Below are 24,854 nucleotides of genomic sequence, written 5' to 3' on the forward strand. Positions count from 1 at the left end.
GGTGCAGGCGAGCAGTATTAAAGAAACACATCATGGATTTGGGGAAAATACATACCTGATTGCACTTGCAGATAAGTGGCCGTAGGAGCCACTTGCTGAAGAGCTGCTGCGGGAATTATTGAGAATGGTGACCAAGGAGTTGGGAGACGTCCTAATCATGGTCTGAAGGTCAAAGCTATGATCGGACAGTGGTGATATGGACAGTGTACGTTTTCGGCTTGGCCTGGCTGACAGCCGGGGGCTGGGGAATCTGGTGCCTGTTGTATAAACAAAACAGAACCTGATTACCTGCGGCTGGACTCTGTACCCATTATCTGTTCCGACTACCCCGCGTGGAAGAAGTGAAGGATAAGAAGCCGGCGACTGGCGTTGACAAGTACCTCTCTCCTCCACTTGTGATCTACTGGGTACAATTGAGGAAATTAGGGAGAAATATTTATCTTCCAGGGGCTTACCTCGGGGGAGCTCTGTTTATTAATGTGCAGACAAAATGATAAATTGCTAAACAAAAGGGAGAGACTTTTTATGTGTTCTCCCTCTCATTTCCAGTGATTTATGAATCTGACAGCTGCTTAGATATGCTCATCATTAATTCACCGCCAGCGACAAAGACAGTGGTTCCCACAGTCGCACCGCACTCCACCCTCCCCACCGCAATGCACACCGTTTTAAGGCAATGAGCCGAAGGGAAAAAAATGAATTAAAGTATCCTAAGATTAAAAAAATCCAGCTTAGTTATGCCCGCATTTCCCCATGATTTCTGTAGTTATCTGATCCACGGAATACTTACGGCTTTACTGACAAAAGTGATAAATACGTTATCCTAAATTAATGGTTCTCGATGCGGGGGGCGGGGGGGGCGATGTTGCCCCCAGGGGACATGTGACAACATCTGGAGATATTTTGGTTATCACAACTCATGGGGTGCTAGAAACATCTAGAGGCCAGGGAAGCTGCTGCACACCCGGGAATGGGCAGGGCAGCACCCCCCCGCCACGAAGAATCGTCTGGCACCCGTAGCGCCAAGATGGAGGGATGCTGCCCTAAATTCCCCATAATCTATACAGCCTAAGTCCCAAGAAACATTTAAAAGCTTGGGACGTGGTTTGTTTACAGATTTTCCAAGGTTGGGGGAGAAAAACCCTGCAAGCATTATAATAAGATAACATGAGTCAATTTTAAGCCTCTGGTTATTAGATCAATCAGTCAATCGATTAATTAATTCTCTGCATTTATAAGAGTTTTGAGACTTCAAGAAGATTTCACTGATGAAGTTCTATTCTGGAGGTTAGTAAATCACACTTAAACACCTGCCAACTTAATACAATGCTCTTTACATGGAGAGTTAAAAATTAAATGTCCATTTGCCTTCAGTTTGGTAGATGGTAGAGCTTTGAATTAGGGCAGAGCTATGAATGTGGCCCACAGGCCCACTCCTGCCTTTTCTAAGGTCACATTTATATTACAGGGTCATCAAACTAAAGTTTAATGACAGAATGAGAACACAGTACCACTAGGTAAGAGGAAAATCAAACATGATACTTTTAAGAAATAACGGAGGGTTTCTATTTCAAAGCGTGGGTACACCTGCTTACAGGGACGTGGCAATTTTGGGGTCCCCGGAAAACTGAAGTAGAAGGTAAGCCTTCTTTATAGAAAAAAGTCTAGGCACTTGGTCTCCAGAAAACTCATTGGGAATATTTTCTTCACCAGAGATGGACCTTGATACAAGATAACAATCCAACATATGCTTTGAGATAATTTAATGAAGTGTAATAGATGAATATGAAAGACTCTATAGATAATATTATAGAAATGAATAGATATACTTTATAGTGAACAAAAAATAAATCATAAACTGGAACTTAGTACCATCCATGTAGATGAAACTGGAAAACCAATCTGAATGACAAATGTGGTACCTACTCAAAGCTTTCTTTCAGGCACATTGAAAATTGAATTTCTTCATTTAGAATAGTTTCATTACCAACCTGATTTAGGCCATGGTCGTACAAAAATAACAATCCCACTATGTTCACAGCTCTTAGTATTTAAACCAGCATCTTACTTTTATTATGGCATCTGCCTTACACATAAATGTCTCATTTTTACTCACTATGAGAGGCTAATTTCATCATAAAAGTTTTTCAGTGAAGAAATGCATTCCACTTCCAAAGGATTCCAAGGACAAACCAGACTTCTGGTCAGTTTCCATATCATCCTCGAAAGTAACCATTCTCAGTGGGACTCAGTGATCCCTGGCAGAGTTAGAAGTAACAGGACGTTCCAGATAGACCTGATTTCCTGATTTTTTAAAAAACACTAAATAGATAAGGAGGCCGTCTGAGGGCTATAAAACACCAGAGGCCTATATCCCCATCACATCATCCAAGGACAGAGCCCAGGGCCTGGCTTCATCCCTTCCATGGAAGCCTCCAGGTTGCCCAGGGCCTGGATGGTCCGGCTCCTCTGCTTTTCCCTCCAAGATGGGTACTTATTTAAGTCAGTTTCCACCAGTATGAATAGTGTGGTTTTCATGAGTGTCTAGGATTTCTCTAGGATATTCCTTATAGGGATTACTTGCTCTCCTGTCTTTAAAGGTCACTAGAATCCCAAAAGGTAGAATTAGAGCCATAAAACAGACTTGTTCCTTCTAATGTGCAACACGTAAATACCCTGTCCTGAAGCTGGCTGAAACCCAGGTAGGCCCATTGTTGGCACATTTAAAAGTCAGGTGCTCGTCTGAATCCAGTTTATTGCCGTTTCTGCTAATGGAAGAGTCCTGAAGAGCTGTAACAGTGGATCAGAATGACCAGCTCGATCCCAGTTTGCCTCTGGTTTTGCTACTGCAGAGCCAATGTAGGAATTTAAAGTCATTTCACTCCTCCCTTGAAAAAGTCTCCTATGATTTAAATTTAAAACATAACATTCTGGTTATGTTCTATTAAACTAAATGCTATTTCAGCTATTTTAGAGGGCAGGGATATAGTACTTTACGCACTTTCCAGCCCTTTATCATGCTCTTCCCAACCCCCTAACAACGAAGCATAGAAAGAGAAAGTTGTCAGCATTTGGGGCAGTGATTTGGGGTCATCTGTTGAAGGGAACAGCTAAACTACGAGGTGTGGATTTCAAAACTGCTGAAAGAGAAGTGGCCCAGTTCTTCACTGATCATACGGCTTCCTTCTTAAATCTAAACCCTAGCATTCTTACTGTTCCAACACAGATCTCTCCTATCTGGCTTTCTGTTAATTGTTTTGTTTCTCTATTCTAATAAAAGATTCTGACAAAGAAAAAGGAGGTTTCTTTTTATGTGATGAATGATAGGACATCTAAATTCCTAGTTAATGACAATCAATTTACCACATACTCTGGCAAATTAAAATGCCTTTAATTAGTTTTTACAAAGTAAAAGGGTAGCTTCATCCTTTATTTAGATAAAAACTGCCATTGCCTGACTAAACACATTCTCATCAAATAGAGAAGGCAATATGGGCTGACCTTTCAAGGATTCTCTCTTATTTTAATTCTCTATTTGCAGATTTTTAAATAACTAATTTGCATAATAACACTCAACTTTTTTTTCCAATAATCCCTAATTGAAACGTGGTTATGATGAATCTGAAATGGAAACTCTCTCTTCTACAAAGCGGAAAACAAAATCCCTGCGGAAGATGTAACACATTTCTCTTACTCTGTGTGTGGTAATGAGCTCCCCATTGGAAACCCACTCAAGCTGTGTTCGTATGTAACACAGCTAAGTTAGTTCATGACAGTAAGGGGACCAAGGCTGTAGATTTTATGCCCTGTGGACCAATCATTTTCTCTCTATTCTAAATCTGAGAACTGAATTATCAACCACTAATAGAGAGTAGATCAAGGTCCACCCACTGTCACAGAAGAATCCAAACAGACCCTACATGGAAAATCACAAATTAATCACTGCTACTAGAAGAAACAAACAAAACCTCGAGCATATGTCCTACTCAAACTCATACTGTCGTCGTATTCAAAGGGTTTCGTTAGGTACACCTTGGTTGATGTTTCAGGTTCACTTCCTGGCACCTGGCAAACGGATGTGGACTTAAAGAATCCGAATAAATAAGAACTCTTGGATGTTCTGAAAAATGATAATCATAGGCTCTTGTTTATATGTCTAGAGAAGTGACACAAAGGACATGTCATAAGCCTTGAGGGACCCAAAATAAAGTGATACAAAGTACAACCAATGATCCCATTTTCTTCCACTGCTAGGTAGAGGGCTAAAAGTAGCCCTTCCCGATGTGGAAATGTTTTTATTTTTCCTGCGTAAAAGGTCTCAATGAGATAGAATTTTTTAATGTAAAGAAAACATGTGGAAAATAAGAAAAAAATGAATCAATGAAAAATGTAAAACCAAGTATAGGTCTCTTTTTTAGTTAATTTATAAAGCATAAAGTCTATAAAACCAAGGAATGACTGGACGAAGCACATTCATCTTATCGAACACATTCCCTTATTCTGCTACCAAGACAATCAGGGCTGACTAGGTTTTTGTGTATCTGCTAAATTACAATCGCCTGTATCTTCCAGTTCACTGATATGAAGTGAGTTAAGCGGGAGTCTCAGGATGGCCACATCTGTGGAAGCTTCCTGGGAAACCAAGGCAACCAGAGTCCCAAGTATTGGTGGTTCCTCCTCCTCTGGTTTGAAAAGTTAGGTAATCAACCCATCTTTGTATCTTCCTCTCCCTTTCATGAGTTAGCTTGGCCACGCCCAGGACTACAGAAGAGGGGCCCGCCACTTACTATCCACGGCATGAAGATACTCCATGTGGATGGCCCCTGCGCCGGCGGTGGCAGCGGAGGGGATGATGTCTGCATAGGGACTGCGCTGGCCGGCTAACAGAGCCATCTGATGATAGTATTCCGCCGGGCTGACTCCAGCGTGGGGGGCTGGATGGAAGAGGAGACAAGAAAACGTGGTTACTAGTTGAAAGAAGGCCAAAAAGAAGCTTTTCCTGAGACATCCCGAAGTCCGTTTGCCATGCAGCCCACATCAGCCATTCCTTTTACGGTTCTTTCTAGGAAAATTTCCTGAACTCAAATCGTGCTTTCACTGGAGTCTCCCAGATGTCATTGATTCGAAAATGAAACGGAAGGAAAAGAACAGAAAAAATAAAATACATGATAAAACTTCCGAGGTGAGTTTGAAGAATCACCAGGAATTCCAAATGGTTAAATTGTATTGGGCTGGCCAAAAAGTTCGTTCGGGTTTAAGTAAAAATAAAAGACATTCTTCATTTTCACCGAGAACTTTACTGAACAACGTATTCATTAACCAAACGAACTTTTTGGCCAACCCAAAATATGTGTGTATGTATCTGTACACTCATTCCCCTATTCTGCTCCCTCAAATAGAAGTGTCTTGGGAAGATCCCACATGCCACGGAGCAACTAAGCCCGTGCACCACAACTACTGAGCCTGCGCTCTAGAGCCCGTGAGCCACAACTACCGAGCCCGTGTGCCACAACTACTGAAGCCCGCGCGCCTAGAGCCCGTGCTCCACAACAAGAGAAGCCACTGCAATGAGAAGCCCGCGCACTGCAACGAAGAGTAGCCCCTGCTCGCCGCAACTAGAGAAAGCCCGCACGCAGCAATGAAGACCCAACGCAGCCAAAAATAAATTAAATAAATAAATAATCTTAAAGAAAAGAGTGTCATATCAAACTGTATGTGCACAGTTATTTTTCCACATTTCTTACAGTCTTAGACTTAGATAACCATGACGTCCTTCACGACATACTTAACATACATCCCTAAGCCTTCTGGCAGGAGGGTCTGAGTCAGCTCTCAGGAACTGGAGGACCCTGGGTCACGAGTGGAAAAGGCAGCACAGCTGGCTTTAATAACACATGACGGTGGCAAGCTGCAATTTTGTGTTCCATAATTTTAAAGCTCTTTTTTTCATTACAAAATCAAAAAGAAATACACCTATCAATCTGGAGCAATTTACTGGCAAGCGTCAGCTCTATAGCAGTGGGATAATGATCGGTTTCTGCATGCCAATTTATGTGCCAAAGCTGCAGGACGCTGTAGCAGTTCTGAGGGTGGTCTGCAAATACACTAAGATGTGGATGCAAATCCCAGCTCCACCTCTTACAGCTTCACAGGAAGTTGCTGGGAGCAGTGAAGGCAATGGTGCATGGAAAGTGCTTAGCACATAGCATTCGATCAATAAAAGCTAATTTTATCGTTATGATGTAGAAACACTAGCATTCTAGTGATAGGTCTGTGTAGGCTTTACATTTGTGTCCGTGTACTTTTAAGTTTTTTTACTGAAGTAGAGTTGATTTACAATGTTGTGTTAGTTTCAGGTGTACAGCAAAGTGATTCAGTTATACACACACACATATATATTCTTTTTCATATTCTTTTCCATTATAAGTATTACAAGATATTGAATATAGTTCCTTGTGCTATACAGTAGGTCCTTGTTTATTTTATTATAGTAGTGTGAATCTGTTAATCCCAAACTCCTAATTTATCCCTCCCACCCCCTTTCCCAAACCATATGTTTGTTTTCTATGTCCGTGAGTCTATTTCTGTCTTGTAAATAAGTTCATTTGTGTCATTTTTCTTTAGAGTCTACACATAAGCGATATCGTATGATGTTTGTCCTTCTCTGTCTGACTTACTTCACTTAGTATGATCATCTCTAGGTCCATCCATGTTGCTGCAGAGGGCATTACTTCATTCTTTTTTATATGTGTCCACATACTTCTCATACATCGTAAAGACAGAGAGATATACACAAAAATCATAGACCACAAGAGACAAATGTCAGTGACCTGACTTGGGTATTAACTGGACTCCTGAGAGGCAGAACAACCAAGCAAAGAATATTTTCATCATGTTCATCATCAAACACTATGGAAAGCAGATGACAAGATGTTCTGACTAGAGGTACCAACTTCAGTGGCCCCACTAAATGTCCAGAAGCCGGGCAACATTCCAAGCCCATCGTCAGCTGACCTCTCGACCCCTCTCTCCCTCTGTTCTTATTAGTCACTTCCACGAACCGCCAAGTATTCCATGGAGGTGACTTTCCATTTTTCCCACTAGAAAACCAAATCCAAAGCAGAACGAACTCCAATCTCACTCTTTTACAGTTTTCTTTTTAAAGTGTGAATCTTGTCGAAATGGCAAAACTTCTTCATTAGGGACATTGCAAGTATATTCACTGCATTGAATCAGAGGGAGAAAAGTGAGCCAGCAGCTATTGCTGGAGCACAGCTTCTTGTATGAATGAGTGGATATTTACTGAAAAACCTCAGGAAGCTTCCATCTACTATCCCCACCATGCACGGCCAGCCTCGGGAAGCGTCTGAGTGGAGAATGTGGACCGTGCTGCTGGGTGAGACGGACTGCTTAGTGTGTCTCTGTGCCCCAACACAAGCATCAGAGATTTGTGGTTTGCTGCAGAGAGCTCATAATCCTCTACCTGTCATCAATACAGCTTACGCCATCCTGGACCTTAACTCAGACGCTAGCAATTGTGGGCAAATGAGTTTGTATATGTGTGCGTGAGATGGGAAATGCTCTTCCTGAACCAAAGGAGCATTTTATCATTGGGCACTTGTGTAACGCACAGGTCCAATTTAAAAGAGTCAGGTGACAAGTAATTGGGAGGCCAACAGAACAACAGGAATTTGGTGCTTTGGAGCTTAAGATGAACATCAAGTATAAGAGAATTAAAGTCAAAGTTTGTTTCTTGTCCCACCGCATCCCTCTTGCAGTGTTCATTTGGTCAAGGACAGAGGGCACATACAACAGAGCCGGCCCATCACGTTCTCTACGACCTTGCAGCTCAGAGCGTGGTCCCTAGACCAGCAGCACTGACATCACCTGGGAGCTTCTCAGAAGTGCAGAACCTCAGGCCACACCTGGACCCACCCCAAAGAGAACAGTATTTTATCACCATCCCCAGGTGATACCTATGCGCACCGGAGTTTGCAAAGTGTGGCTCCAGTGGACACATCTGTATACACGTGTCCTTCAGACATGCAGCACAGAAAAGTGTTCATCAGAAGGTGAGCAAAATGTGGTGGTTACACATGCACAATGTGGGAATGGCAACAGGGCCAGTCTAAATATACGTGAAGCCACAGAACAGAGCAGTGAATGAGCGCAAGGATTTGGGCATCAGCGCATTCTGGCTCTGAGTACCACCTCTGCCACTTACTAGCCAGTGAACCAGGTTTCAAGTTACTTGGACCCTCTGCCCTTATCCTCACCTGAAAATGGACATAATATCCCACCCTCATGGAGGTGTCATGAGGCTGAAATGAAAGCACGTAATCACATCACTTAGCACAGCGCCTGGCACACGGGACTCAAGAAGCACCAGTTACTCTGTGCCCCGTTCCAGGAGAGGCATGATGTACGGAAGCAGACAGGCTGGTCTGAGACTCACCATCTGTGGGGCTCAGCCCGCGGGCGGCCGAAATCATGGAGAGGGACGGGCTGCTGTGTAGGGACCGGATGTAGTCCATGTAGGGGTTGATGTAGGGATGCGGAGGGCTGAAGGGGGACTCAGAAGCTGCAGCGGGATTCCGATGCGGGGAGATCCTGATGAAGGGCAGGTCGGAATACGTGGGGCTACTAGATAAGGCAGAAGGCCTAGGTAAAAAGAAAAGCAGACACAAGAGGTATACGCATGAGACCAAGAGCTCCGTAGGCAGAGGCTGTCTGTGAAAGAAAATAAGTAAAATTTTATGTGAACTCAAGGCGTCTTGGGGGAAAGAAGATCAGGCATATACATTTCCAGCACTAGGACCTTAAGATAACGGTGACATCGTGTAGGTAGAATGCTACTCGGGCAAAGAAAATGGACCTCTGAGAAGTTTCCTGGCACTCAGAATGTAGGAGAATAAAGCCCTTTGGTTTTCCTCATGAGAAGAAATTCTAAACAGGCATCTGAGCTTAAAGTAGTAGCTGCGATTCTATTTTCCATTTGACCTGAATGTTCATTTTACCATTGAACGTGTCTCTCACCATCATGGTACTGCATTAAAAAAAAAAAAAAAAAAGAAAAGAAAAGAAAGAAAAAGAAAGAAAGGAAGGAAGCTAGGGAGGGAGGGATGGAGAGAGAAAGAAAGGAAGGAAGATTCTTCCGGTCTGGGAGTCTGTGCATGCACGTGGCAGAGATGCCTACAAATGAGAAAAGAGACTAATTGCAAAAGTCTGTAAGAAACATGAAATTGACACTCTGTACATAGGTGCTCCAGCTTGAGTGTTCTGGGTCTTGAGGTTGTGAGCAAACCCAGTTTCACAGATATGGGTTTCCCTGTTTTGAAGGCAGCCCCCCTGCTCCGTGAGCAGCGGCCCTGGGAGGCAGCTTCCTCTCATAGCCATTCTGCATGTGGCTGGCTTCCTGATCAGCCGCGTTCAGTGAACAATCCGTAATGAAGTGCTCCTGGGGTTAGAAAGTTGGAAAAGGTCAGGGTTTTGATCAATCTCATGCCTTAGTTATAATGAGCAAAGGTAGAATGTAAGCTTCTGGCTGCTGAAAATAAACGCTAAGGCATACCTTGCTGCCACCATACCTCATCCACTCCAGGGAATTCCCTCCCCAGAGCCACCCCCAAGCCCCAGGGACAGGCATTTCTAGAACGGCCAGTCGGTGGAACCCCCCCCTCGCCGCCCTGTTCCTCCTCTAATAGAAAACGTTTTGTGTGGATAATCCAGTGAACTGGCTCTGACGGGCTGAACACTTGCACTTTCCCTTTTTTCATTCACAGAGAATATGGCCATAAAAAGGCGAGACCGTGATAGAGAGGGATGTTCTGAGAACTGCAAACTCCTCTTGTGGCGCTGGCTTCAGGAGTGAAAGGAAAGGGAGGAGAAACACATTTTCTCATCCCGCCTCCCAAGCAAAGGCACATGCAGCCTGCAGCTGCAGCTGGGCTCTGGCCCCCAGCCCCGTCAGAACAGAGTCCTGGGAGAAGCCAGCTCCTCGAAGGGCACTGAATTAAATGAACCCAAAGCTCAGATCATGAATCTTCTCAGTAGAAAATCAAAGAGGTTAAAACACACGGGAGGGAGAGGATTTTCTTACTTGTTCCTTCTTACTCTTTTTTTCGTTTTGAACTTAAAAAAAAAAAAAAGAGGCTTTTTATTTGTTCTTCAGATGTCACTTTGGGTGAAATAAAATAAAAATCCAGAGTTTTCTAAATTTACATGTTGGCAGAGTGAGAAGTCACCACCTGAAAATAGCTATTTCTTTTCCAAACAACTTGAGGCTTTCCATACCCACTCAAAAATCAGTAAAAATTCCTTGTTCTTAAATAGAAATTGGCAAGACCTATGAGTCTATCCTATTTTAGATCTTTACTACAAAATAAGTTAGCTCTGTGTCACTGGTTAAATCTGATGCTCCATTTAGACCTGTCACTACCTTAGAGCACACCAGACGCTCGAATTCATTCATTCATTTTCTACCACAAAGGAAAATCAATCCTTCCAATCCGATTCGCAAGTGATTATTATCAAGTAACAGGCTCATTTGTAGATTTATGATGAGAGACAGGTGCCGCAGAAATATAAAAAAGCAGACATTTCAAGACATCCATGAGATGATACCTCCTAGACGAGCTTTTCTTAGGATCCACGAGAAACTCGGTCTGAACACTATGAACTAAAAATCAGTGAAGCAATGACATTGCTAATTGGTTTCTTCGTTAGGCAAAAAATTGGAACCTGTAATTTGTCTCAAGTTCTAGAATTGAGCATGGTGGTAAGAATATTCCCAGAAGCCTCGATTCCATTGAAGAATCATGGATGGAAAAAAATCGGCACTTAGAACAGCATGAAGATTATAGATATCGGGCTGGGGTGCTCACCAGTCCCAAAGAAGCAGGGAAGCCAGGAGACGGCTGATGCTTTTCTCTCCTCACAGATCTGTGGAAGCCTGATGTCTGCCTCCCCCCTTTCACTTTCATTTGACCTGTTCTCACAGGAAGACTGAGGGTAGCTAGTCGATGAGTAAGGAATCAAGATCTGGACACATCTTCCCCAGCAGGAATGCCCAGGCTCCATCCTCCCTTCCACATCCCTCAGGAGCAACAGCAGAGAAGAGGGTTGGTCCCTCCAGGATTTGGAGACGAAGTCAGGAAACTCCACGCACTCTGGTGAACGTCGTACCCATGCCTGTCCCTCCCCTCCGGAGATGATGCTGGGAAGGTATGGAGTCAGCTATTTCTCAACGAGATGGTGGGACATGCTTTCAGACAGGAATGCAACTAAGAAAGCTGCAAATGGAAACAACCTAAGTGTCCATCATCGGATGAATGGATAAAGAAGATGTGGCATTATATACAATGGAATATTACTCAGCCATAAAAAGGAACAAAACTGAGCTATTTGTAATGAGGTGGATAGACACAGAGTCTGTCATGCAGAGTGAAGTAAGTCAGAAAGAGAAAAACAAATACCGTATGCTAACACATATATATGGAATTTAAGAAAAATAATGTCATGAAGAACCTAGGGGTAAGACGGGAATAAAGACACAGACCTACTGGAGAACGGACTTGAGGATATGGGGAGGAGGAAGGGTGAGCTGTGACAAAGCGAGAGAGAGGCATGGACATATATACACTAACAAACGTAAGGTAGACAGCTAGTGGGAAGCAGCCGCATAGCACAGGGAGATCAGCTCGGTGCTTTGTGACCGCCTGGAGGGGTGGGACAGGGAGGGTGGGACGGAGGGAGACGCAAGAGGGAAGAGATATGGGAACATATGTATATGTATAACTGATTCACTTTGTTATACAGCAGAAACTGACACAGCATTGTAAAGCAATTATACGCCAATTCAAAAAAAAAAAAAAAAGAAAGCTGCAAGATATCAAGTGCCCTAAAGAAAAGAACCATCTAGTAGTCAAAGGCCAGCCATCCCCAGGATACAACAGGAAAATGTCTAACGAGGGTCATTCAGGGAAGGGTCATCAGGAATTCTGGGGACAGTTGAGTCAGACCATCAGAGCAGTGGTACGATGGGAGGGCTCAGGGCTGAAGGGGAACCGACGTGGATGGGACAGCAGCTGTGTGACCTTGGCCGTGATACTCACCCCCTTCTTGTCCTAAATAGTCCAATGGGGAGGATACCTACCTCTTGGGGGTCTTGGCAAGTGAATATAACTAAAGCCTCATGTACTGAGCCTAGTATCTAATAAATGCTGAATACGTGCATACAACTTATTTCACAAACTATACTAATATATTCCACTCCTAATATATACACATATACAACAGAGACAAATGTATATATGTACATATATACTCATACATACACATAAACACACACACGCATATGAGGGATGGCAAATCTAGCATACTATGTGGTTTTCAAACACTGAAATATTGGAACCCTTTTTTCAAAGCATATCGTATGGTGGAAACACACCTGTCTGCTTTGTTCCCCAACCTGTCAGTATCCCGGGAGCATCTCCTCGGGGTTCCCAGGACCTCCACTCAAAATCATAAAACCACACAAGGTGGTTAAGAACAAGAACTCAGTTATCATTAAATGCAAGAGCTCTGAAGGAACTGGACTTGAACTCAGGCTCATCCTTGACTCTGTCACTGAGGCGTGTTTCCTTATACACAACATGGAACAATGACAGTTCTCTGCCAGGGCTGCTGTCACCACCGGCAAAGGGCACTCAGTAAATGGTGGTGGCCGCTGATGCTCTTGGTGGTTTTAAGAACCATCCATCAACTTTTTTGTGTGTCACCTGTTTTCAGTTCGGCAAACAAATGTCCAAATAGCAAGACTTTTGGAGACTGGTGTTCTCATTTCCTTGCTGTTCAGTTTCTCACTGAAAGTTGATGACTTATTCTTTCTGTCTCCAAATCAGGCTCTTGTGAGTTGGGCTAGCATGACCCTCCTCTAGCACTGAAGACTGACAAAAATGGCTTTCTAAGTCATCAAAGCTGAGCACCCAGCCTTGAACTACAATGGCCGTGGCAGCCACCTGACATGGATGTAAACATACATAAACTACAATTTTTCAATAAAGCTGCTTTTAACCTTACCGAACAGAGTCATTTCCAAATTCTTGGCATCTAGATCATTTGTCATTTATTTTGCTTTTAACTGTAAAGCAAATCTGAAAGGGAAGACTTTATATTTAATAGGCAGATGTGTATTCACCGCTGGAAGAAAGAGCCATTCAAGTTGACGGCCAGAGGGGTGAATTCTATTGAAGAAAGAAGAGGTGGGAAATGTCAGGAAGGCAGTCACCAAGTTTTCCACATAAATGACATATATCATTTCAAAAACTATCCTAAAGTTGACCTGGTAAATATTTGTCAAGCTTGCTAAACATCTTCATTTGTGGATTACAGGCGCACGAGGAAAAAAAATTATAGGTGTCACTTTCTCGGTTTATATTTTAGTAGATACACACAGAGATTGAATTGAAGATTACTGTTGGCCTCTCATGACTCTCTCTGCCTTTGTAGCTTTCGGTTCTCTCTTTTCTGGGGCTATACGTGGCTCCGTGGTTGGAAGACAAACACAAACCATGGAGGAAAAAAAACAAACAACAAACAAACATTCCGGGAAGAACACTGAAATTTAGAACTGCTCCAAGAACGGGGATCCCACGCTGTTTATGTTGTAGCCAAAGAGTATAGAAATAGGCCTGTGACCCCCTCAAGCAAAATCATAAAACTGCTGTCTAGGAAAAAGATGTGCAAGCTGTAGAGGGTTGTCTGGGTGGCCAGAGCATCACTGAGGGGAGGAGCTATGGTTCCATGACCTCTGCATCTTGGCTCATGCATTTAAGACCCCGGCCTGCCCACCCAGGGATAACGTCCCCTATTCTGCTTCCACCCCTCTGTCTTCCCAAGGCCATGAAGACCCAAGGTGTGGCTGCCATTTTGTTTCCATATCGCCCAATGGATAAATGAAGTATAGCTTCAGACAAGAAAGCAGGTGGGGATTATTTTTATGTTCTCCCCAAAGACAATAAAGTAATATAAAGTTTGTGTTTGTTTGTGGAAATAATTTAACTTTGGATTAATCCTTTTATAAGGTCATGAAAATAGATTACAATGAAAAGAGTAGAGGATTCTTATTAGAGCCTTTTAAACATTATACTATGATAAACTTAAAAACAAAAAAAACATGCATTGCAGAGAGTAACTGGACTTCTTAGTTAAAATGAAATATCGTTATCTAATCTAATCTGTTACTGCCTTTTCATCTATCTTATTGGGTTACTAAAATGCCAAGATTAAAATCACAGTATTCCATCACTTGCATTACCCATTATGAGAGCATTAAACAAGGTTTATAGGCTGGATTATTACAATTCGCTTTCATGTTGCTTGGAACACTGGAAATGTACACATACCCCTTGCATTCTGCAGTACGCATGAGAGCTTCAACTACCAGAAGACTGAGATGCTGGGGTTTTTTTTCCTACATAAGTTAATTTTTGTTTAATTTTGTTCTTTCCATAGAAAGTACACACTCTTCATATTCAAGTAGTGGCTTAACAGACAACAAAGGGGAGCTACCCCTTATAATGTATTTTTAATCAACTAATTAATTACTCAATAAGCACAGTTCTAACAAACCAAATTTGTAATAAAACATGTTGCTTTCCATACAGCGACAGAAACAAATAACAAAAATGTCCGTGGCTCATACGCTAGACATCGTTGGAAATCTGCATAGTCCTGAACTTGGTCTTTTTCTCTACTCAGGGTGAGTTTTCGGATAACTGCTGCCCCAGAATCATCACGCGTCCCTGCAATGTACACATGCGTGTGCTGGTTATTTCCCACTTTGCCGGCCTTCACCCCGGAACCTCTGCAAGCCCCGAAGGCTGCACTCTGTGGTCTGAATCAGCAGGCTCCCTTTCCCTCGGGATTCCACTACGCAGACGCACCGGCAGGAACTGGCGGCAGAGGGGAGACAAGTCAGGGTATGAACTCCCCTCACTTCCTTCCACTAGTTACAGTTCTGCTGGTGGCATTCTTCCCCGCAAGGGCCCCGCTCCCCAAGTGCGACCCTTCTTCCTTGGCTCTAGCCCTCACTGCCCTTGTCCTCTGCCTGCACCTTCAGGCTAGGGCTGGTAACCTCCTCAAACTTTTCCTAGTCCTGGAGGCTCTACTATCACTTTCCGAGCCCTTAACCTTGTCCACACCTCTGGAAATATCTGCTCCATGGAACTGCCAGCTGATAAGATGGTTCCGTTTCAAATCTCATTGTCATCTTCTCTGCAGGTAAAGAGTATTTCCCATGAATTTTTAACTGACCTAGGCCTTTTACAAATTTACCATATTGGATTTCAATTTTGAAAAGCTACATGTATAACCACACAGATGAATATTTCAATGAGATGTTCATTCGATATACATTTAATTGAAAATACATTTACTAAGAATCCATTATGATTTTAGCACTTTGGGGGATTTCAAGAAACATAATATATGGTCATTTGGTCCCTGCTCTCAAAGAGTTTATAGTCAAATGGGGGGAGGCGAAGGCACACACACATAAAGTGTATATAGAACAAGTCTTATCTGATGGGTCAAAATGCATCAACAGGAGCCTTCCAGGATGCAGTCTGGTTACGTAAAATATGCAACATGAACTGTGCTGCCAAGAGTAGGTAAGATTTGGATAGAAGTAGCCACTGAAGGTGAAGGGACATCACTTAATGTACACGTTAATGCTAAGAGGCTGAATATTTTCTTAGAGGGAGAATTCAAGGGCTATGGTTGATTTCTTTAACAAAAAAAGAGAGAGAGAGAGAAAGGGAGAGAAATATTTGTTTTAATGGGGAAACATCATTTCAAGGGATTTGAGAATGACCTTCTTATTTTTTTTATTTTTTATTTTTTGCAGTACACGGGCCTCTCACTGTTGTGGAGCACAGGCTCCGGATGCGCAGGCTCAGCGGCCATGGCTCACGGGCCCAGCCACTCCGCAGCATGTGGGATCTTCCCGGACCGGGGCACGAACCCGTGTCCCCTGCATCGGCAGGCAGACTCTCAACACTGCGCCACCAGGGAAGCCCAAGAGCTGTACTATTTAATGTTTAATAAGAAAATATACATAAAGCATTTAGCCGGGGACCTGTTACGTGGTAAGTTCTCAGTAAATGTTGGCCCCTATGACCAACACGCTCATTCCTACTGCTGCTGTTGCTACTAGAGCTCTGGGTGGTCAAGGCTAAAGCCACGCTGCTTTCATTGCATCCTTGTGCATTCCTTTCCTCAGTTCTGGAGCCGGCCTGGGTTTAGCTCTCCTGACATCCTTGGTGTCATCTAGGAGGGTCCCCCCGATCCTCTTTGGACAAAGCAAAGAGATTAGTGACTTTACCTGACCATAGTAAAATGGATGGGATTTTTTTTTCCCCCTGAAAGTAAATTCAAGGGCATGACTATTCTGTAACTTCACTGCCATGAAAAAAGAAAACGTGGTGGTGCGGGGACGAAAATTTCAAAGTCTGATTTCTCTGACATTCCTGCCAACTTTCCACTGATTCTAATAGATTGGAATTGTTTGGAATTTGATGAATTACCAATACCCCCCAAACAGCAGGCAAAATGGCAAACTAATGTCCTTTTCCAAGAAGAAAACACGCTTCAAAACAGAAAGATGTTGAAACACAACAGTGTGGAGTGACCAAGGACTGAGTCTCATGAAATTACAGCATCTAGAAAATCTCTGGGTCCTATGGCGTTTGTTCCTCAGTGTTACATTTTCTTTCTTCTCTTTCTTCCCTTTCTTTTCTTTTTACTTTCTTTCTTTCTTTCCTTCTTTCCTCCTTTCCTCCTTTCTTTCTTTCTTTCAGGTGTTAACGTTTTCTGATAATGTAGAATTCTATCAACTATGACACCCTCTGGTAGAATTTGAGCCACAATACCCGACAGGTATAAGGAAAAAGGACAGTAAAGTAGTACACAAGATTCAATTAGAACTGCTGATTTAATTAACTAAACAAACAAGCCTGTGCTTGTATCATTTACCTGGAAATTTCCACCATTTAACGTCAACAGATACTTAAAACATCTCAAGAGCCCCAAGCCAGGATTTAAGTGAGAAGCCTCCCAGCTGGAGGCTTCAGATACTGAGTGGACATAATTAATTAGAAACAGGAAGTTAGGTTCCACAGTTTAATCCTTGCTTCATGTTGAGCCCTCTTATAGATGGTATGGAGGACATTTATAACAAAGACAGGTGCATCTGGAATGCTGACCCAAGGAGAGATGAGGCTGCTGTTTTAACTGATTTTTGTAAACGTTACTTCAAGAACCAGCTCAAATAAATCCTTTATCAACAGCAGTCTGGCACGTTGAGCTCAGGTGTGTCTTCCAGGACAGGAGCTGGTGTGGACTTTTTCTCCGGGGCCATCATCATCACAATCCCTGTAATTATTATGACGACTGTTAACTACAGACTAGAGTGTTTACTGGGTTGTCTCATCATCCTTGGCAAGATGCCTCTGACTCACGCTTCCCCTCATGCTTTAAATCACCCCTATTTTAAGTGAAAACAGAGATGTCCATCAAGGAACTATTATTATCTAAATAGCTCTCCTCCAGAAGAAGATCCCCCAGGTTTGCTAGGGGCCTCTGGCTTCGTAAAGGTGAAAATAAGAGGCCCTTTTAAAGTGCCATGCTCTTTAGATTGAACTGGAATTAGATCTTGTGAGACTCTACTTCATGTTGATCAAGACTTTATATACCAGACATATTTCTTGATATTCTAGACTTTTAACCCTTCTGGAAATGGAACAGGACCCTATGGTCCTTGCTCCGCCCCCCCAACCCATGTCCTCTGCCTGCCTTTTGTCTGTGGAAAACTTTAGCCAAAAAATAAGTTTAATCAGAGAAGTGAGAAAATGGAGAAACAAAGGAAAGCAGTCAAAGGAGACCAAATAATAATAATTTAGTCGTTAAGCGTAGTCAAGGACTTTTAGTTCCTTCTCAGGGGCTATAAAATAAAGCAAACTTTCCTTTCCACCAACCTTGCCTCTTTATTGGCTTTTGAGCGGTGAGCAGCCAGACCCCACTTTCAGTTACATACTGAGGGTGTCAAACTTTTCCAAAATAAGTTAAATATGAAAGGTGTATATCTAATGATCTAATGTCCTGGGGGAACAATCTGTCTATATCATTCCATAGGAAAGAAGCATTAAGCTCTACATAAGGACACAGTAATGTCCTAGGGTTCTTGTCATCCTGGCTTCGGAGAACTTTGCTCCAGGCAAAGGGGATGACATGAGAGGCTGAAGATCCGTCTGGCCACTGGAAAGGGAAGCACACAGCCTCTTGCTGCACTCTGTCCTTCCCCATGAAAGCAAGTCTTCTGACACCACAAGTAAGGATGGATTGAACTTACTGGGAATATCTATATGATGTGTGGAAATCACCTGTTCAGATTACCCTCAGAGAACCTGCATGGGACCACAGCCTTTCTGAAGACAGCTCTTTGGGCTTTACTTTTCTCATCTGTAAAATGTGAGGATCTGGATGAGATTATCTCCACTCCGCCCACCAGGGTTAGAGTATCTTTTGGTCCTAAAATCCAATGTTTTCTATGATTCAAACCATTTGTTTCGTCTGCCTTTGAGCAGTTTTGACAATTTATGTTACCAAGTCTGTAACTTGAATAAAGTTTAGTTTGAACATTCAGTGACACTTCACTTGAGTCTCATTTTCCTTCTTTGCTCCCTCTTTTTTTTCATTTTTTAAAAAAAATTTTATTGAAACATAGTTGATTTACAATGTTGCGTTAGTTTCAGGTGTACAGCTGAGTCAGTTATATATATATATTCTTTTTCAGATTCTTTTCCATTATAGGTTATTATAAGATATTGAGTATAGTTCCCTGTGCTATATATGGTAGGTCCTTGTTAGTTATTTATTTTATATATAGTAGTGTGTATATGTTCCCTGTGCTATATATATGGTAGGTCCTTGTTAGTTATTTATTTTATATATAGTAGTGTGTATATGTTCCCTGTGCTACATATGGTAGGTCCTTGTTAGTTATTTATGTTATATATAGTAGTGTGTATATGTTAAGCCCAAACTCCTAATTTATCCCTCCCCCTGCTCCCCTTTGGTCACCATAAGTTTGTTTCTACGCCTTTTGCTCCCTCTTTTTTTTTTTCCGCATTCTATTCTTTATTTTTTTAACATCTTTATTGGAGTAGAATTGCTTTACAATGATGTGTTAGTTTCTGCTTTATAACAAAGTGAATCAGCTATACGCATACATACATCCCCATATCTCCTCCCTCTTGCGTCTCCCTCTTTTGAATGGCATTGCCATCATCACTGCGACTGATGTCCCCCTGCCCCTGGCCACTCTGGTCTTCAACTTTCATATTTCTCCCTGGAGAAATGAAAGCGTCTGGCTTTATGTTGATTGGATTTGGATGATGATGGATGAGCAAAAATCGCGACCATGGAGCCATGCAAACGGTTCGGTACTGAGCCTCAGCTTAAACCCTAAAGGAGCTTTTACCAGTGAGTTCTTGGCTATTAGATGTTTTTATATTAACAGCACTTTTCCCATCCAGGTTTGTGCATTTTATCTTTATTCTTTCATATCCTGAAATTGCTTGGATAACAGAGAGGGTTTATATATTATACACACACACAGACACACAGACACACACACATTTCTAAGAGCAGCCTGAACTTTTAGGGGAAATTGAAGAGGCTTTGTGTCAAGTACAGCTAAATCCAGCCTTTCCATATCAAACCTCTGCTAGAAAATTACTGTGCAGGTGATAAGGCAGAAAGATAGAATAAAAAGTGACTCTACTCAATTTACACTGCAATATTGGTATGACTGAATATTTCTCATTCAGGTGCCTGATAAAATCGCTAAACTGTATTGCAGATAAATAAAGGAGGCTTCTGTCAAGAATAAACGCCATTAATCATGAAGTCTTACCCTCTGAGAGCCTGTGCTATGCATCTGCACAAATACACCAACACAACCAGCAGGCAACACACACTTCCCTGCTTTATACCCTTTCAGGCTGAAGTTGGCCTCCTTTTTCATTTCGTATGATCCAGGCAGCAAGAGCATTTTGAAAACACTCTCTTTACATTTTAACTTTACAGTCTGCAACTGGGTCCTTTATTACAACATGGAGGGAAAATCAGCTGGGTTCTTGGGGGAAAAAAGTCCTCGACGATGAAATAATTTTTTTGTTGATTACAAACCTACACAGTCAATATATATATGATCTATACTGTATTTCATCAAAGCTAAGATGCTATTGATCTAAAGACCCAGCATTATTTTAGGAACCACTCAGAAGGATGGTTCTTCCTTATCACCTTCAATTTTTACTTTATACTTATGAAAAGAGCTCTTTCAGGCTTATTCGGACAGAGGCTTTGTCATATATCACTGTAGTACTTGCACAAAAAGGAAAATCTAAGGCAAAGTAATTTTATTGAGATACCTGTTGCTGTACACCTGAAACTAACAAAATTAAACTAAATTAAATTTAAAAAAAGAGATACTTGAAACTTCCTCATGACTGCCACTTCCCAGTAGCAATCGTAAAACACAACAGACTGTAAGATACATTCCAATTTCAGAGATGTTAAAAGGTGCAGAAAAGATGAACTTAGAATAGATGGCTTAAATATGGTAATAGACACGTATTCGGTCATTCTGCCATTTGTCAAACACTTATGACGTGCCAGAGGCTGTGTTACGTGCTATCCATTTGCTCCTTCATTGAATACTTGATTCACGTGGGACTGAATAATTCAACTGGGCTTGGACAGAGTAGGTAATCTGATAGTAAATACCCAAGCTGGATTCAAATCAAGTCTATAATTTTAATCACAAAGGAAAATTACTCCAAGACAAATACAAGTATGTGCATCCATGCTTAAATGCACTTATATTTTAGCATTATTGAGGCTTTTAAACAACCAGGACAGTATGATTTTCCAGTGACCTTTTCACTCCAAAGGGAATTGATTTGAACATTCAGATTCGCGGGGCACACAAGGTGCCCTGTGCGCTGGTGGCCCAGGGATGTGTAAGGCATCACTAGAGAGTGTGGGGAAAAAAGCAGGAGGTACAGCCAGAGTTTGTGCAAGACTCTCCCAGCAGATCTTCACAGGAGGAAAGAGGGTAGGAGAAAAAACTGGCATGTGGGCATGTACGTATCAGGGCCAGGATGTTTTCATAGATTCCTCTTCTAAGGAAAAAAACCATGAACAAACCTAAACTTTCCATAACCGTGGGATGTTAGAAGGCATCTGAAAGATCATTTAATCCAATGGTTTTACTTCACAGATGAAAACAAGGAGACCCAGAGAGGTCAGGGCCCGCGTTCAAGGACCCAGTGGATCTGTGGCAGAGCCGAGATGGAAATGAGTGAGGCCCACATTTATTGTGAAAACAGCTTATACAGAGGCTCATCCGAAGCCAATCGAGTTAGGTTGGAATCGAGTTAGGTTGGAATTTTCAGGAATTACACTTTGAAACCCGGAAAAAAAGCATTACCATGGGCTAATGTCACCAACATTCTATTGGGTGGAGAGGAGGAACGCTCAGAGGCGATTACTCAGCAAAGCTGTAATCCAGTCCTACTTGTAAGGGATGTTTAATTGTGTTACACAGGAAGTATTCCAACAGCTGTGTTTTGGCTCCCTGGGGGATCTGTTTTCAGAGCCCACTCCAAGGAGGAAGGGCCTCTTGTAGCCAAAAGAGGTTTAATTCCCACCTTCCAAACAAATCCTCCCCGTGTAAAGAAGCGCCGCGATCCCGCAGAGTGGATGCAGGTATTTGCCAAAGAGAACACAGACTCTCACAGAAAGACTGGGCCCCGCAGTACGCAGCCATTCCAAGGGCTCGTAAAGATCTGACACCAAGAGCTCAGTTCGAACCAGGACCAGCAAGAAGATAAAGGATCCCAAGAAACCAGAACCAGGCCCTGGCCACACGGCTCGGGACCTTCCCCAGTTCCTTAAGGAAGAGCTTCTGTGTCTATATGGGCATTTACACTGCATATAATTTTCATCACAGATTGCGTGTTCAATCATCTCTGAAAAACTCTTTGGTCCTCCTTAGGGAAGTTTCAAGTCAAAACCACTTCCAGGCCCATTGTCAACAAATGGAGGTTCCCTGTTAGGTATAGCACACCCTACCTGCGTGTCAGAGTCAAGTTTCTCATGTGTTAAAAAATGGTTAAAAACAGGTGAACAGACTCCTTAGAGAATTTTGTTCTTAAGACAGCTGAACTTTTTCCGGCGGTATCGCAATGCTTTCACAATACCTACCATGAAGGCATAATTCATTAAAGAATCAAATATTTAATCTATATTAGTAGAGGTTAAAAAAACCATAATTCATAAGTCTGTTCACTGCCCATCTCTGTCTCAGTCATAAATTGTATTTCAGAAAACATATACGCACAAGAAAATATAACGGCTATGATAAGGATAATTTTCATTATTGTTGTTCATTATTTCTACACAGACATGCATTTTGTACAAAATAATTATGAAATTCCAGATGTAGATTTAACTTGAATGGAGCTAGTGGGCTCCCCTCCCACCCGGCCCAGGACAATTTATGTTACTGAATTCGGCATGAGTATATGAACCTGAACTGTCCTCTTTCAAGAGCCTGAGTCACGGTGAAAGGACTAGTACCCTCCTTCCGTGAGTTTCAAGCTAGCGATGATTCAACAGCAGCTATGTTTTTATTTTTTGCATATAATGTATTTATTTATTTATTTTACATCTTTATTGGAGTATAATTGCTTTACAATGGTGTGCTAGTTTCTGCTTTATAACAAAGTGAATCAGTTATACATATACATGTATCCCCATATCTCTTCCCTTTTGCGTCTCCCTCCCTCCCACCCTCCGTATCCCACCCCTCTAGGTGGTCACAAAGCACTGAGCTGATCTCCCTGTGCTGTGCGGCTGCTTCCCACTAGCTATCTATTTGACGTTTGGTAGTGTATATATGTCCATGCCACTCTCTCGCTTTGTCACAGCTTACCCTTCCCCCTCCCCATATCCTCAAGCCCATTCCCTAGTAGGTCTGTGTCTATGTTTTTAAACCAGAATGAAGCACTACCCTCTCGCTAATGAGGTTACAAAATGTCTTTAGGTCTCCGTGTTAGGGGCACTTACAAGCGCTCTGCTGAGCAGAGGTCCACGGCACTTGGAAGCTGTGGGCTAATCACCCAGGCCGGAATCAAATGGGCTGGAAGGATTCGGAGACTTGGCTCCGAGGAATGTAATTCATGCAGAAAAGCGCTATCAGAGCGAGGCCAGGGAACCTCGTGGGAAGAAAGCAAAATAAACAGTTCAACAAAGAAAACAAAGACGGGCCAATAGCCTTTTCTAAAGCTTGAGTACACTGAGACTTCAGTGGGGTCCCCCAGACAAAGACCTCATCAAAGAACACCCTTGCAAAGCAAACAGGCCCTGAAGGATGTTTCCCTCCTGCACTGGGGGAGAAGGGACCAGACTCTAGTTTTCTGTCTTTCCAATTCAACTTCCTCTCACCTTACTCCTCCCAGCAAACAAAGAAACACCAAACAACAGTAATCAAAATAACGGAACAGTCCTATGTTTGTCTGGGTCCAAAGATGGGGGGAGGTGGGGAAGTCCAGCCAAATTAAAAACGGTGCAGTGTAGTTTCTGACTGTGCTTCAGGTCACGGGAAGGCCCTCACCAGTGTACGACCTGTCTTGGTCATAGACACACAGCCTGCTCTGCACACCCCAGAGATGGAGAGAGACTCATGAAGGGCTCAAGGACTTTCACTTTGAAAAGTCTCACAAACAGCACGGGACATCACCAACTGGGTGCCGGTCGACTTGGAGAGAATCCCTCCATAGAGCTCAGTACAGCCTTAGGCCTGAGGTTGGGCCTCTGCTTTCAGCAACCCCCATACCCCCAGTTCCCTGACATGTGGCAAACTCTTGAATTGGACTTTTCTTCACTCCATCCAATAACTATTGATACATGTATCTCAGCAGCCCTGAAATCCAAAGTCTGAGTGACCGGATTTTGATCATTAAAACAAGATTAAAATACTTCAGGCTGACTTTCTTTTCTCCTCTTGACTACTTCCATGAAGAAGAGATCATGCAGTCTTTAATCAGCTAAGCTCCAGGACAGGCTGAGATGACCACGAGAAAAATGGACAGATGTCAGCACCGTGTACGTGTGTGTGTGTGCTTATATGTGTATGTGAGCATGTAAATATATATATAGTGTGTGTGTATATACGCATATGAATATATATATGTGTGTGTGCTTATATGTGTATGTGAGCATGTAAATATATATATAGTGTGTGTATATATGTATATGAATATATATGTGTGTGTGTTGGGGGTGTATACGTGTGTCTGTGTTTATACATGTATGTGAGTGTGTGTGTATATATATATAGTGTGTGTATATATGTATATGAATATATATATGTGTGTGTGTTTTGGGGGTGTATATGTGTGTTTATATATGTATGTGAGTGTGTATATATATATATATATAGTGTGTGTATATATATGTATATGAGTATACATATGTGTGTGTGTGTGCATAGTGAAATAACAGAAAACGCTTACGTTAAAGAAACCAAAAATGTTAATATTAACACAATCTCATATAATCCTAATTTCCATGTGTTATATCCCAGGCAAATACAGTAGGAAAAACCTTTAAAAATCAGAGAACTCTTTAGAAGTCTGATTGCCTTTTTTCCTGATTTAACCTTTGAATCTGTTTCTGAAAACTTTCACGGGTGTGTACAGTTTATGTTGAAAACCATGTATGCT

The 24,854-nt window shown here is 42.3% G+C and overlaps 1 protein-coding gene across 2 annotated transcripts in view; it reads right to left on the bottom strand.

The window, feature by feature from the left end:
• The window catches only part of GLI3 (GLI family zinc finger 3), a 269,151-nt gene that overhangs the window by 79,106 nt on the left and 165,191 nt on the right, over positions 1-24,854 (bottom strand). For both annotated transcript variants that reach the window (XM_089917837.1, XM_022593050.3), the window contains 3 exons: positions 8,456-8,661; positions 4,788-4,934; positions 56-257 (listed from right to left, as the gene is read on the bottom strand). In XM_089917837.1, the coding sequence (XP_089773963.1) occupies positions 56-257; positions 4,788-4,934; positions 8,456-8,661 (555 nt within the window). The remainder of the gene's footprint in view (positions 1-55; positions 258-4,787; positions 4,935-8,455; positions 8,662-24,854) is intronic.

Source organism: Delphinapterus leucas, chromosome 9, assembly GCF_059928025.1.
Source record: "Delphinapterus leucas isolate spDelLeu-1000000601 "Yukka" chromosome 9, BTC_Dleu_Yukka2, whole genome shotgun sequence".
NCBI classification, from domain to species: domain Eukaryota; kingdom Metazoa; phylum Chordata; class Mammalia; order Artiodactyla; family Monodontidae; genus Delphinapterus; species Delphinapterus leucas.